General features: G+C 44.0%; 1 protein-coding gene across 5 annotated transcripts in view; it reads left to right on the top strand.

Annotated features, from left to right (window-relative positions):
- LOC140200617 (protocadherin-1-like) overlaps positions 1-16040 on the top strand; it is a 514369-nt gene that overhangs the window by 326403 nt on the left and 171926 nt on the right. For all 5 annotated transcript variants that reach the window (XM_072264180.1, XM_072264179.1, XM_072264177.1 and 2 more), the window contains exon 3: positions 9368-9587. In XM_072264180.1, the coding sequence (XP_072120281.1) occupies positions 9368-9587 (220 nt within the window). The remainder of the gene's footprint in view (positions 1-9367; positions 9588-16040) is intronic.

The raw sequence follows: 16040 nt of genomic DNA, 5'->3' as shown, positions 1-16040 counted from the left end.
ACCACTGAGCCAATTAACTCATTCATTATGTTCACTGTTTACAAGATCGTGCTGAGTACAAATGTCTAATCACTGTCGTGGCAGACAGCACATCTTCAAAACAAATTCATTTGCCACAAAATCCCTTGATAACCTGAGAGGCATTAAAAGCAGCCAATTATAATCTCTTGCTTAAGTTCTTTTTTTTGTCTCTCTTCTTCTCTCTACTTCTTTCTCATTTCACCACCCTTCTTATCATCCCTGCCACAGAATTATGAAATAAAAAGACAGAACATAGACCACTTTAGCACACTAAAGGCTCTTTGGCCCACAATGTTGTGCTTATAGTCATAGCATTGTACATATCTTGCATTTACCTAGTGTTACGTACCCCGTAACTGGGTTGCCAAACCAGCAGAAATGGATCACTCAGTTGGAGTCTGGATTACTAGAACTAAGAAAGTTTTATTAAAGAAACAAGCAACACAGTACTCTAATCAGAAGGATAATAAATGCAACAGTTCAGCAATGATAAACACACATGTGCACAGAATTAAGATAACAGGATCAATCAAGCTCTATCGTTGTCTAGGGGTAAATGACCAGTTTCAAAGTGACGCAAAGTTCAGTTCAATTTAGTTCAGTTCAGTTCGCAGTAATCGCTGCCGTGGTGATGGACAGTGGAGGGAAGGACAGAGAGAGCAAAACGAATGAATATTCAAGGCTTCCACACAGATGTTAGCAGTCAGCTTTCGGGCGAGTTCTTTGTGATGTCATCTGAGGTCACCGACTGTGACCCCTCCATTTCCAGATACGATCGTTTCTCTGCGGTGAATCCAGCACCCAGGCAAGGGTGGACACACACCAGGTTCCCGCTGATCGTGCCTTTCCACCCTGAGCGTCTATGGCTTGATCCCACGATCAGCCGTCCAAGAACTTCCCACCGACTTGTGAGAGACGCACCGCTTCCAGGGTCTCGTTACCTCGGGTGTCGTGTGTGTGTCCTGCCTTAGAGAACCTGTCCCTTTTTATCCCCCTGCTGGGGTATCGCCTGTCCATCACTTCAAACAGTTCAGGGTTCAAAGGTGGAGCCGATCTTGACAGCTCTCCTTCCCCTTCATTACACATCTCCAAATGCTGCTCCATTGATTTCCTTATCTCTCTCTCTCCTGAAGACAGGTGGCAGACCAACTGCTGATCCCATTGGTGCCAGCCCAAGACAGCTAACATCTTTATCGATGTGTATTCTTGTCACACTAGCACCTGAGGGAACGTTGTCCTCCGATTTGCACCTAGAAGAGGACAGTTGTAAAGGCTTCGGATTCTTCATTCTGTACAGTTAGTCATTGGTACACTTGAGCCAGAGATCGTTAAGGGTTTATAAAATCAGACAGACTGGGAGTCAAGGAGCAATGTAGGCAAGCATGGGAAGAGGTTAAATACAAGAGCTGGTGCAAGAAGCTGCAGGGTCTGTTTCTGCTCTAGTTTGTAATGTTCCCATTTTCCTACCTGAGAGAGCAACAAGAAAGGTCAATCACCAGATTCCAACGTCTACAGTCGCTTGTGTTTCTGCTGTAGAAATACGCTGTTGTTGATGCTGTCTTCTTGGACATTTTGTATTGCTATTTCCTTGAAAATACAACAGTCAATTTCTTCTTCTTCTTCTTCTTCCTGAGCACATCACCCGTACTGTGGCATAGGCGGCTAGCAGCAGTCTGCCAGAGTTCCCTGTTCAGGCCCAAGGGTGGGTCAGCTCTGTGGCTTCTGCTTTTACCTCACAGATTCATACGTCTTCCAGGTGAAGATCCTTCGTCTTCCAGGGATAAGGTCTATGAAGCTTCTGTTGGTGTTTCTGTAGTTCTGGGTTTTTACAGGGTGGATTTGCTAAGCCCATGCCCAAATCTCCTCCTTTTGCAAACTGGCTTGGGTAGAGTTACAACAGTCAACAATTGGTAAGTTTTGCCAGCTAGTGTTTTGAACTACAATCTATCAGGCCTTGAATCTTCAGTGAGTTGCAGATTTCTGGCTAGACACTGTCCAATGGGGAAGTCCAATACTCACTGGGTGATAAGCACCTATTGCTTATTGGACTCCACACACAGAGCTGTGCAATGGGGTCCAGTCTGCATGGCATTCCCTGGCCTTCCTCTGGGGCTATCCTCTTTCTTATCCCATTCCATCTGGATCTAACTGATTTGGAATGGGATCAAAGTGTAAGGGTGGTGTCCTGGTTATCGTACCGCTAAAGCAGTGTCAGTGACCCAGGTTCAGTTCCCTGTCACTGGCTGTAAGAAGTTTGTACATTCTCCCCATGACCACGTGGGTTTCCTCCGGGTGCTCCAGTTTCCTCCCACATTCCAAAGACGTATGGGTTAGGAGGTTTATGGTTGCATTGGTGTAATCGTACAGCAGGGGCTCATTGGGTTAATGCTATATCTCTGAATAAAAACAAATTAAAAATTAAAGCTTTCCAATCAGAATCTACAGGTGCATATTTGAATCAGAATCAGGTTTAACATCATCAGCATATGTCATGAAATTTGTTAACTTTGTGGCAGCAGTACAATGGAATACATAATAATAGAGAGGAAAAACTGTGAATAATAGTATTGTGTGTATATAATAGGTAAATTAAATAAATAGTACAAAAAATGGAATTAAAAAAGCAGTGAGGTAGTGTTCATGGGTTCAATGTCCATTCAGAAATCAGATGACAGAGGGAAGAAGCTGTTCCTGACTTGTTGGGTGTGTGCCTTCAGGATCCTGTACCTCTCTCCTGTTGGTAGCAATGAGAAGAGACCATGTCCTGGGTGATGAGGGTCCTTAGTGATGGATGCCACCTTTTTTGAGGCATTGCTCCTTGAGGATCTCCTGGATACCATGAAGGCTAGTCCCCATCCTGGAGCTGACTAACCTTACGTCTCTCTGCAGCTTAATTCATTCTGGTGCAGTAACACCCCACCCCTATACCAGACGGTGATGCAACCAGTTAGAATGCTCTCCGTGGTACCTCCATAGAAATTTGCAAGTGTTTTAGGTGACATGCCAAATTTCCTCAAGCTCCTAGTGAAATATAGCCACTGTCATGCCTTCTTTGTAGCTGCACCGATATGTCGGCCCCAGAATGGATCCTCACAGATATTGACATCTAGGAACTTGAAATTGCTCACTCTTAAAATTATTCTACTTCAATTTATCCATAACTTTTTTCAATTTTTTTTGTGTTTTAATTAACTTCATCTTTAAAATCATTTACAAAAATTGTAATCATTTTAAAGTATCAATGAATAATATATAATATACTTTAAAAACTGTTTAAATTCATGATGTCTTTGACAGAAGCTAAAACCCTGCCCTCTTTTGACAAGCAGCTGTCAGAGTCATTTCAAGGGTGGGGCTTATACACTACACTGCCAGGAGTCAATGGACTAGACTGATATGTGAAGGGGGACAGTGAGGTGTGTTCTCTGCATCTGTCCTAGGTGGATAGGCGGTGGGTCTGAGCCCAGTGAGACTCTCTTACCTCCTTAAGGGCATCACCTCTCTTTAAGATCATTTCCTGCACGTCCAGGCTTCTGTGTTGCCTTTAGTATCAACACCAAAGGTGAGAGGACAAGCACTTAGCATCTACACTGCCATTCTGCACAAGCCAATCTGACTGCGGCACTTAGTCAGTGAAACCTAAAACCTCCTCTTCAGAAGATAAGTGGGACCCAAACAGCCTCTAATGAAGTCTGGGAAATGAGTTGATGGGAAAAGGGGAGCCGTAAAGTGATTTTCCATGTGCACATTTATGACGGGTGAACCTGACCCTTCAGATAAATGGAACTCACGTTGCATTAGCTGATGCAAAGCAAGGATTTTTGAGTGCCAAGTTCCAAGTCTCTGGAAAGCAAGGTTGAGCTTTTAATTGATATTGGATTGGCAGCTCATTCAACAGGGTCACGCAAAGCAGTTCCTCTGCTACATCCTGTACATACTAAGTAATTATCCAGTACTTTTAGACTATTTCTCTCCACAGTGAGTTCCTCATTGATGGAAAGTGGGTGCACTAATTACTATGGGATGCATACTGTGCTGTCATCTTAATCACTGACACCTTTGCTCTTTCTAGGGGCCAGAGATGTCAACTTGGTGGGACCAGCTGTCAGTGTTCCATTTCTGTTTTGTTCTTTAATATCTTTTCTCTTGCCCATTAAAGACTATTTCACACATCACAGAAAGCCTTGATGTGTCTACTGGTGCAGTAATGAGTCTGTCACTGCTGAAACCCACTCTCAGTCCTCAAAAGCAGCTCCTTTCCAGGTGATCTCATTATTCACCCCTGTTTTTTTGGGACCTGCAAGATAAATTTGGACATTAAGAGAATTAAAGAGTCATAGAGTAGTACGGCACAGAAACAGGCCTTTCGACCCATCTGATCCAAGCTGGTCTTGTTTGCCTGCATTTGACCCATAACTCTTTAACCCTTTCCTATCCATGTAACTGCCCAAGTCTCTTTTACATGTTGCTACTGTACCTACATGAACCACTCCCATGCACTCAGCCCAGTGAGGCTTTCTAATCAACTTTAAGAGCATTTCCTGCATCTCCAGGTTGGGAAGTACAGGGAAGTGGGACGGATTATGAGTCTGCAGATGCTGGAAATCTGGAGCAACACACACAAAATGCTGGAGGGACTCAGTAGGTCAGGCAGCATCGATGGAAAGGAATAAAGTCGACATTTCAGGTTAATACTCTTCTTTAGGACTGGAAAGGAAGGCGGGAAGCCACCAGAATTAAAAGGTGGTGGCAGGGGAAGCAGGCTAATTAGAAGGTGATAGCTGAAGCCAGGTGGGTTGGAAAGATAAAGGGCTGGAGAGGAAGGAATCTGATAGGAGAGGAGAGTGGACAATAGGAGAAAGGACAGGAGGAGGGGACCCAGGGGAGGTGATAGGCAGGTGAGGAGAGGTAAAGGGTCAAAGTGGGGAATAGAAAAGGGGACTGGAAGGGAGTTTTTTTTTATTCCAGAAGGAGAATTCAATATTCATGCCATCAGGTTGGAAGTTACCCAAGCAGAATGTAAGGTGTTGCCCCTCCACCTCAGTGGCCTCATTGTGCCACATGAGGAGGCCATGGATTGACGTGTCGGAATGGGTATGGGAATCATAATTAAAATGTTTGTTCACGGGGAAGCTTTGCGTTTGGCGGATGGAATGGAGATGCTCGATAAGTCGATAGATAGAGCAAAAGAGGAAGAGCGAGGTGGTGTTCCTTGGTTCATGACATGAAGGGCTGAATAGCCCTGTTTTAGTTTCGGCTTCCAACATTCTTATGTTGATGAAAAGGTTATCATGAATTCTCTGTTTGACGCTGAGAAATCTTTGTGAGAGGTGACCATAGTATTGTGTTACCATAGACCTGCGAGTTATGCCAAACCTTAGCTGTCTGTAGCAGGGCTACAGCACATTCTCCATCTCCTGAAATCATTCAAAGTCAAGCTGATTATCATTACATGATACCTGTGTGCACAGGAGCAACGAAAAACTTACTCGCAGCAGCATCACAGACACAGCACCACATCCGCAGCATTCACAGGAAGAACAGAACACAGTCCTTACTTGAAAGAAAACAATTTGAACAAAAGCAGAAAGATCATTTTAGTGCATAAAACTTCAAATTAATTTCTGAACTGTTTGACATCTCCTTATCCTTTCAAAAAGAATGGTTTCCACTGCAGTCCTTTATTTTCAGCCTAAACTGTATTGATGTGAAACACAGCAAAAATCAAATGAGTGACTGTGCTCATTATCACATGAAGTTTCAAATCTTCAAAGAGGATATTTCTGTGGAGCAGCTGACACCTGCACTGACCTTACTTTATTTAGCTATTATAGCATGGAGTAGGCCCTTCTGGCCCTTCAAGCCATGCCGCACCAGCAACCTCTGCTTAACCCTCACCTAATCAGGGGACCATTTACAATGACCGATTAACCTGCCATGTATATCTTTGGAGTGTGGGAAGGAACCGGAGGACCGGGAGAAAGCCCACACATTCCACAGGGAGGATTGCAGAGACTACCTGCGGAACAGTGTCGGAATTGAACTTCAAACTCTGAAACACCAAGCTACTGCTTATGTGGAAGCGTAAATAAACTAAAACTATCGATTTGTACTCCAGGGAGCGCGAAGCGTAGAATCAAATATCGCTGTGATGATTGTACATTCTAGTATCAATTGTTTGGCGACAATAAAGCATAAAGAATAAAGTATAAAAACTATCCTTTCACACTTTCTCTGCATGACACTCGAGATAACTATTTGAGCATCTTATGAAACTTTTATTTCATTGAGATACAGTGCAAAATAGGCGCTATCAGCCCTTCGAGTTCTGCGACCCTGCAACCCCCGATTTAACCCTAGTCTAATCACGGGACAATTTACAATGACCAATTAATCTACCAACTGGTACACCTTTGGACTGTGGGAGGAAACCGGATCACCCAGAGGAAACACACACAGTCATAGGGAGGACGTATAAACCCCTGAGGGGGAAGAGGGTCACTTGGAGGAAACAGTTGGCACGTGCAGGCTTGATTTCAACATTTAATTGAAGTTTGGATAGGTACATGTATGGTAGGGGTATGGAGGGCTATGGTCCCAGTGCAGGTCGATGGGAGTAGGTAGTTATATTGTTTCGGCATGGACTAAATGGGCTGAAGGGCCTGTTTCTGTGCTGCACTTCTCTATGACTCCATGACTCCTTACAGGCAGCGACAGGAATTGAACCTGTATTGCTGGTACCGTAGAGCATTGTGCTAACCACTATGCTACCGTGCTGCAGTTGTTTCTCCCTCCACATAAAGGCCTAATTTCCTGGCAGTTTCCAGAATTTTCTATACTCATTTTGGATTAAAATCATGTCTCTTAAAAGCAAGAAGCAGACACAGGAGAATTCCTTCAGTTAGTCCTGACGAAGGGTCTCGGCCTGAAACGTCGACTGCACCTCTTCCTACAGATGCTGCCTGGCCTGCTGCGTTCACCAGCAACTTTGATGTGTGTTACAGGAGAATGGAGTTGCTGGAATCCGGAGCAAAAAGATAAACCACTGGAGAAATTCAGTGGGTCTGGCAGCAAATGTGGAAGGAAGTAGACAGCTGACCTTTTGGATTGAGACCCTTCAGCCAGAGTTCCTCCAGCAGCTCATTTTTTGTTCACTAGAAAGAAAGTTGATAAGAAATTGGGAGGCAATAGTCTTGGAACTGATTGGATTGTTCTGGAGAATGGGCAGCAGGGTAGCGTAGTGGCTAGCACAACACTGTACAGTACAGGCGATCTGGGTTCAATTCCCACCACTGCCTGTAAGGGGTCTGTACATTCTCCCCATGACCCTGTGGGTTTCCTCCGGGTGCTCTGGTTTCCTCCCACAGGCCAAAGATATTCCGGTTGGTAGGTTAATTGGTCATTGTAAATTGTCCTGTGGTTAGGCTGGAATTAAATAGGGGTGTTATTGAGCGTTGTGGCTCAAATAGCCTATTCTGTGCAGTATCTCAATCAATCAATCAATCAATCAATAAATAAATAAAGGAGTGAATATTTCAATCCGCTGATGGTGCTATAACGGTTCAGTAAAAATATTCCATAAATCATGGCATTGACAGTGTTTGCCTCTATGCTGAAAGACAGATTTTTGCATTGGACACAGCATTACCATATGACAAAGTAATTTAAACAGAGGTGCAGTGTTGTACCGCCTGTGACATTAATCAAATACACCGGCAAAGTTAAACCAAAATATTTCACGGAATGCATGTTCAATGAATTGAATGGACCAATAAACCTGATGTCATTCCCTACTGCCTCTGGCAACAGTAATATATTCCTGATGATTCTTGCCAATTTCTTCAAATGCACTACAGAAATCATCCGATCCAGATGCATCACAGCTTGGTATGGCAACTGTTCTGCCTACGACTGCAGGAAATTGCAGAGAGCTGTGAACACAGCCCAGTCCATCACTCAAACCAGCAACCCCTCCATTCACCCTGTCTAGATTTCCCGCTGCCTCGGGAAAGCAGTCAACATAATCAAAGGCCACGTCCAGCTCAGGTATTTTCTCTTCTCCCCTCTTCTGTCAAACAGAAGATTCAGAAGTTTACAGACTCAGGGGACAGCTGGATATCCTCCCAGTTATGAGATTCTTGAATGGAGCTCTCCTGCACTAAAAGATGAACTCTTGATCTCCCAGTCTACCTCACTGTGGCCCTTGCTCTGTATTTGTCTGCCTGCACCGCACTTTCTCCTTAACTGCAACACTACAATCAGAGCCTCCTGTACCTAATAATGTGGCCACTGAGTGTGTGTTTGTGGTCTTTTGTTGCTGTAGCCCATCCATTTCAGATTTCAATGTGTTGTCTATTCAGAGGTGCTCTTCTGCACAACACGTTGCAACATATACTCTAGTTATGTGAGTTTCTGTCTCCTTCCTGTCAGCTTGAACCAGTTTGGCCATTCTCCTCTGACCTCTCTCATTAACAGGGCATTTCCCCCCAAAGAACTGCCAGTCACTGGATGTTTTTTTTTGTTTATTGCACTATTCTCTGTAAACTCTAGAGACTGTGGTGCATGAAAATCCCAAATAATCAGCAGTTTCTGAGATACTCAAACCACGCATCTGGCACCAACAATCATTCCATGGCCAAGGTTGCTTGGCTCACATTTCTTCCTCATTCTGATGTTTAATTTGAATAACAATTGAACCTCTTGACCACGTTTGCAGGCTTTTATGCATTGTGCTGCTGCTACACGTTTGGCTGGTTAGATATTTGCATTAACAAGCAGGTGTACAGGTATATCTAATAAGATAGATAGATAAATAGATATACTTTATTGATCCCGAGGGAAATTGGGTTTTGTTACAGCTGCACCAACCAAGAATAGAGCATAAATATAGCAATACAAAAACCACAAACAATCAAACAACAAAATGCAAACTATGCCAGATGGAAAATAAGTCCAAGACCAGTCTATTGGCTCAGGGTGTCTGACCCTCCACGGAGGAGCTGCAAGTTCGATGGCCACAGGCAGGAATGACCTCCCGTGCTGCCCAGTGTTGTATCTCGGTGGAATATGGCTGAAGTCCAACAGTAAAAAGTTCAATATCCGGTCTACAAACACGTTCCTCGATCGTAATATGACCCGGATTGCACTAAATGTATATTCTGCATTCTGTTTCCATTTTGTACTATCTTAAGGTATTTATGCTTGGGATGATTCGTCTGGTTGTCAAACATTGTATTATGCTTTTCATTGTATTATGCCACAATAATAGACAGATATACAATAATAATTATAAATCAGAGAGCCCAACCAGCAGACCTGCTGACCCTATTCTTTGCTTCCTTGACAGCTTCCACATAGAAGAGTGACCTTCTCGACAGCCAACCAATCACAGGACCTCCAAGATCCCTCCCAGCACAGTTACTATGACAGCGGGCTTGAGGAATCAGAAACGCCAAGCAGCAAGTCATCCTCTGGGCCACGGCTGGGACCGCTTGCGCTGCCTGAGGACCACTACGAGCGCACCACTCCTGACGGCAGCATCGGAGAAATGGAGCACCCAGAAAATGGTAACTTCCATTTCTACTTTCTCAGGGACTGACAGGCCATTCATGCCCAGTGCATTGTGGGAGACCTTCACCATATGGACTGGAGTAGCTGAAGGAAAAATTGCCTGGTAAATTCCAGGGCCCCCCTGAACACAAAGCGCAAAGGAGATCTTGGGTCCAATTCTATAGCTTCCTGAAAGCGGCAGCACAAGTAGATGAGGTGGTAAGGAAGGCCTAAGGCTTCATCTGTCAGGACATTCAATATAAGTGTCAGAAAGACAAGTTGCAGCAGTATAAAACTTCAGTTATACCAACATTTGGAGTGTTGTCTGCCGCTCTGTTCACCCCATTACAGGAAAGAAGTGGAGGCTTTGAAGAGGGTGCTGAAGAAGCTAATCAGTATGCTAGGTGGATAAGAGTGTATTAGCTGTTGTATAAAGAGAGGTTTGTATTGTTTTCTCTGGAGGGTTGGAGCCAGACGGGAGTGGGCAAGGGGCAAGGATTAAGGGAAAGAACATGAGAAAATATTAGACAGTGACCCCACAGTGATGACCACTTTGTCTATTCTGTCTGAGCTAACATCTGCCCAGTCGTGACGCTAGTGAGAGACTGGAACCTATAGCATACAACAAAGCAAGCAAATATAAGAGACGCTTACTTGTTTTAACTAAAATTATCTGTGGTCCCTTTCTGTTGATTTCTGGAGGCGGTATGCAGAATACAGGCCGCCCTCGAGTAATGAGCAGGTTCTAATTTTGCCGATGGCCATAAATTGATTTTGTCCATAAAAATTTACTTGAAATGGTAAGCATACATCCAGTATATTGATATGGACTGATAAGATAGAACAATTACCAAAGACAGAACCAAAGGAGTTCTGCCACAGGTCAGACTTCTCAGTAATATCATCGTTTGTATGTGGAAGTGTTGGGTGTTTGTAACCTAGAGACAGACTATATTTGAAACATCGTTCAAAAGCATACAGTGCGATTTCCACAATCTCTTATTTGTGTGTGTGTGTGTGTGTGTGTGTGTGTGTGTGTGTGTGTGTGTGTTGTATCTACTGATAAAAGATGAGTTTGCTGTGTACGTATGCACACATATGTATATGTGAAAAGTGATTACTGGTGTTTCTGGTGCAAGCTTGTGCAGGTTATTTATACATAAAGTGAGCAAAACACACAAGATGCTGGAGGAACTCAGCAAGTTAGGCAGCATCTACAGAGGGAAATAAACAGTCAACATTTCAGGCCCCCTTTCTTTCTAGTCTGGATGAAGGATGATGCCCCGAAATGTTGACTATTGCTTTCCTTCCACAGATGCTGCCCGACCTGCTGAGTTCCTCCAGGGTTGTGTGTGTGTGTGTGTGTGTTACTCTCGATTTCCAGCATCTGTACAATTTCCTGTGTCCCTTATACATAAAGTGAGCTTTGGTACCCAGTTGTATGTTTTCACACACTCGTGTTGCCACAGTTGTGAGTCCATATGTGTGTGTTTTCAGCTAACTGAATTTCAACTTTAAAACATAGACGAGTTTGTTTGAATGAAAGGAAGTCTTTCCTTCTCACTGGACATTGAATCAAGTCAGATCTTTTCCTGAGCCATAGATTTAGCATGACTGCCTCTTCCAGTGCAGGTGTACAGACAGGAACAAAAACAATACAGCTCATAGGCGCAATCTCTGCACTACACACTAGCTAATTGCAGCTGATTATATGTGCAATTGTTTCAGGATTATTAAAAGGTATAGACTCTCTGGTCTCATTGTCAAGGCCAGCAGATTCCCACAATTGGAGTTGTTTTTTAACTGTTTTGTTTCATTTCCATTCTATTCTTTATCCTCCCCATCATTCACCAATTCTCCCATACCTCTCACCCCTCACCCATCTATTCCCAGGCAGACATCAATTGTTTTAAAGTTACAATTCATTTGAGAGCGTCCAACTCTAAACAAGGATCCAAATCCTTGACCCCTTCCTTTTCCCTCAGCCTTTGCAGTGGGGCTATTTTAAAAGTTATTGTTGCTGTGTTTGGTTTTTATGTCATTTCTCACCAGTTTTTTCTCCCCCATCCTTTTCACTCCACAATCTCTCAGCATTAGCTGGGATCTCTGGCACTCTTCACTATTCTGGCCCTGTGAAGTGTGAGTACGGACAGCTCTTTAGGCTGCAGCATGTACGCACACACACGGCCACTGGAGACACACCTGCCAGCATGCACATGTTCAGCTTTTCACCCACACACTCACATACATGCACAGACGCATCACACGCACACCAGCAAAATCATGATGAAGACGTGCTAAAAAACACATGGATATGCACACATTGACATTCATCTGAAAGCACACACGTGCAAACATACAGACTCTCTCTCTATCTCTCTCTCACACACACACACACACACACACACACACACACACAGAGTCAGCCTCACAGTCTCACACAGCACACATACATATATACGTACACATACAGACACACAGTCTTGCAGTACACACACACACACACACACACACGCACCTGAGCTGACATAATCTCTCTTTCTCTCACAAATGCAGAGAAGCACATGTGTAGCCTCACACACAATCTCACACAGTCTCATACACAAACATGTACTATACAGTCACACAAATACACACGTACACAGACACAAATGATCTGTATGGATGGCAGACAAAACAGTTTTTCATTGTACAGTGGTGCAGTACTGTGCAGAAGTGTAAGGCAACTAGGGTGCCCAAGATTTGTGCACAGTATTGTAGTAATTTTATGTACTGCACTGTACTGCTGCCACAATAAAAAACATTTAATGACATGTGAGTGATGATAAACCTGATTCTGATATGGGTCTCTATTGTGGACTGAGAGTGGGAAGGGGGCAGGGAGAGGGGAATCATGTTTGGAAAAAGGGGAAGGGGAAGGGATAGGGGAGGGATCAGGAAGCACCAGAGAGACATACTGTAATCATCAATAAACCAATTGTTTGGAATCAAATAACCTTGCCTGGTATTTCAGGGCTAGGTGTGTCTGCATTCTCACCACCAAACCCCCTCCTCTTCCTCTGCCTCCAGCATCCCTCTCTGCCACCTGTCCCACACCCCTCCCACAGTGCTGCACCCTCGTCATTCCCAACATCTTTTGCTCCCACCACATTTACAAACTCTCTCTCTGTTCTTTGTTGACAAATACAGTACCGTGCAAAAGTTTTAGGCACTCTAGCTATATACATGTGCCTAAGATTTTTGCACAGTACTGTACATGTGATAAAATGAATCGGAATCCGAACAGATTTACGGAAGTACTCACTTTTTCTTCTTGGGCCCTTAGCTCCCAGTGGAACATAGGCCATCGATGACCTCCCGTCCCCACCATCCTCTGTTCTGAGCTAGTAGCTCGAGGGTGGGCCAGGAGTGTCCCCATCACCTGCAGCATGTGCTGACTCGATGAGGAGCCTCTTCTCACAAAGTCGATGTTTCTGTAATCCATTGCATCCACTCTACAGGGGATTGGCCTATATAGCTTCACCTAGGCCCTGTTGGACAGCCTTATGCATTTCCACCTCTCATGACAGGGATGTAGTGTTGGACTTTGAGCAGAAAAAAGTACACACAAGCATGTGTAATACAGATACTGGTATGCACAGACACACGCGTGTGCCAAGAAACACAAATATATGCTATACACGTACATACACAGATATGCAAACAGACAATCACAAACACACACATTCCCTCTTCCCCATGTGCACTTCCCCTTTTCAGACAGTTAGACCATAAGACCATAAGATATCGGAACAGAAGTAGGCCATTCGGCCCATCGAGTCTGCTTCATCATTCAGTCATGGGCTGATCCAATTCTTCCAGTCATCCCCACTCCCCTGCCTTCTCCCCATAGCCTTTGATGCCCTGACTAATCAAGAACCTATCTATTTCTGCCTTAAATGCACCCAATGACTTGGGCTCCACAGCTGCTTGTGGCAACAAATTCCACAGATTTATCGCCCTCTGATTAATGTAATTTCTCCACATCTCAGTAAGTGGACGTCCTTCAATCTTGAAATTGTGCCCCCTTGTCCTAGAATCCCCTACCATGGGAAAAAACTTTGCCATATCTAATCTTTTCAGGCCTTTTAACATTTGGAATGTTTCCACGAGATCACCCCTCATTCTCCTGAACTCCAGGGAATACAGCCCAAGAGCTGCCAGACGTTCCTCATATGGTAACCCTTTCGTTCCTGGAATCATTTTTGTGAATCTTCTCTGAACCCTCTCCACCATCAGTATATCCTTTCTAAAATAAGGAGCCAAAAACTGCGCACAATACTCCGTGTGGTCTCACGAGTGCCTTATAGAGCCTCAATATCACATCCCTGCTCTAATATTCTATACCTCTAGAAATGAATGTCAACATTGCATTCTCTTTCTTCACAACCAACTCAACCTGGAGGTTAACCGTTAGGGTATCTTGCACAAGGACTCCGAAGTCCCTTTGCAACTGTGCATTTTGGATTCTCTCCCCATCTAAATAATCATCTGCTCGTTTATTTCTTCCACCAAAGTGCATGACCATACACTTTCCAACATTGTATTTCAGTTGCTGGTCAAAGTTCAAAGTAATGTTTTTATTAAAGTACATAAATGTCACCATACACTGCCATGAGTTTCATTTTCTTGCAGGCATTCCTAGTAGATACAAAGAAAAACAATAGTATCAATGAGAAACTGCACACAATGACAGACGATCAATGTGCAAAAGATAGCAAATTATCCAAGTAGAAAATAAATCAAAATAATAATAAGAAGAAGAAATAATAAGAAAAATATGAGTTGTAGAGTCCTAGAAAGTGGGTCCATAGGTTGTGGAATCAGTTCAGTGTTGGGGTGATTTATCCACTCTGGTTCAGAAGCCTCACATTAACCAGGTGAGATCCATTCCCTGCAGGTAGACAATAAGATGAAAGGGTCACCATGAGGGAGATTGGGAGAGCAAGAGTTCATCTTCATCATAAAAGAAGTTCATTCAAGGGTCTGATAACAGCAAGATGGAAACTGCCCGTGAGCCTGCTAATACGTGTTTTCAAGCTTTAATATCTTCTGCCCGATGGGGGGGGAAGGGAAGGGTCTTTGATGATGTTGGCTGCTTCTCCAAAGCAGCAGGAAATGTGAGTTTATATGATTTGTTGAGTTGTGTCTTTTATAGGGAAGATGAGTGTATGGGAAAGCATATGACTCTATTCGGTCGATGAAGCACACACAAGATTCTGGAAGAACTCAGCAGACATGGAGAGAAATAAACAGTGAACATTTCGGGCTGAAGTCCTTTATCAAGATTGATACAGCATCTCGGCTCGAAACATTGACTGTTTATTCCTCTCCGTTCATGTTGCTTGACCTGCTGAATTCCTCCAGCATATTATGTGTGTTACTCTGGATTTGCAGGATTTGCAGCACCTGCAGAATCTCTTGAGTTTAGTTAATAAAGTGTAAAATGAAGTAAACTTTGCATTTCGATGATTTAGTGTGTTGAGTGGTTAATAGTGTTCAACACTCTGAGGAAAACCCTCTGCTCACTGCAATTTTTCTTCTACCCACATGAGATGGCAGACGGGTCCTGGGTTGAACATCTTGGCTTGAAAGGTAGCATCTTTGGCACGGCACTTCTTCCTCTGTGCAGCACTGGAGAAGAGGGCCAGAGGGTCAGTTCTGTGCCATAGTGCCATGGAGAGCCAGTGTTTTACTTCCCTTAACCTGAGTAGAGTGTAATGTAACCTCTGGGAAAAGACAGTGCAAGGGTGTCCAAGTGGACTCACTGTGTTGTGGTGCACAGTAAATAGCACACAGATATTTGACAGGAGGCCTTTGCAGTCCTTTCAGTGTTTGCCAGCAATAATCTATCGCTCCAGTGTTGATGGTGCATCTCGCTAGCAATTCTCCTTGCCTCCCCTTCTTGTTATATAGTTACCATGTAACATGTCAGAATGATTTTGATTCTGTGTGGTCTGTGTACTGCACTCTGAGTGTTGCCTCGAGCTGTCTGTGGTTCAGTAATGCTCCCGCATGCTCTAATTTAATATTTGATGGTTTTTGCCAGCTTGGTTGTCACGGGAGGATTTGATATTGTTTGTGACTGTGTTGGTCGCTCTTGCAGTGGCTCCTGAGGTAATTCTCAAGGAAGTAATCAGGATGTAGAGTGCATCTGGCATGTTAAGCATGCCAGCGGAGTCGTGGGGAAAGCGATTCAGCTCCTCTTGGTGACAGCTTCATGCAGACGCGTGATGTTACTGTTTTGAGCAAACTCAAACCGACCGAGAAGATGGCAGGTACTGACTGTTACCTGCGGTGAGCTACCTGCTTGCAGTGAGCACCAGCCAAGGCAGTGGCACAGCTCGCATTTTTGTGCCTCATAGTGCCAAAGACCTATGAGGGGCACAGACAGGCACAGACAGGGTGAATGTACTCAGTCTTTATCCCAG

The sequence above is a fragment of the Mobula birostris genome, chromosome 7 (assembly GCF_030028105.1).
Source record: "Mobula birostris isolate sMobBir1 chromosome 7, sMobBir1.hap1, whole genome shotgun sequence".
NCBI lineage: Eukaryota > Metazoa > Chordata > Chondrichthyes > Myliobatiformes > Myliobatidae > Mobula > Mobula birostris.
Note: the sequence above shows the minus strand (reverse complement) of the source record. Positions and strands in the feature narration are given on the sequence as shown.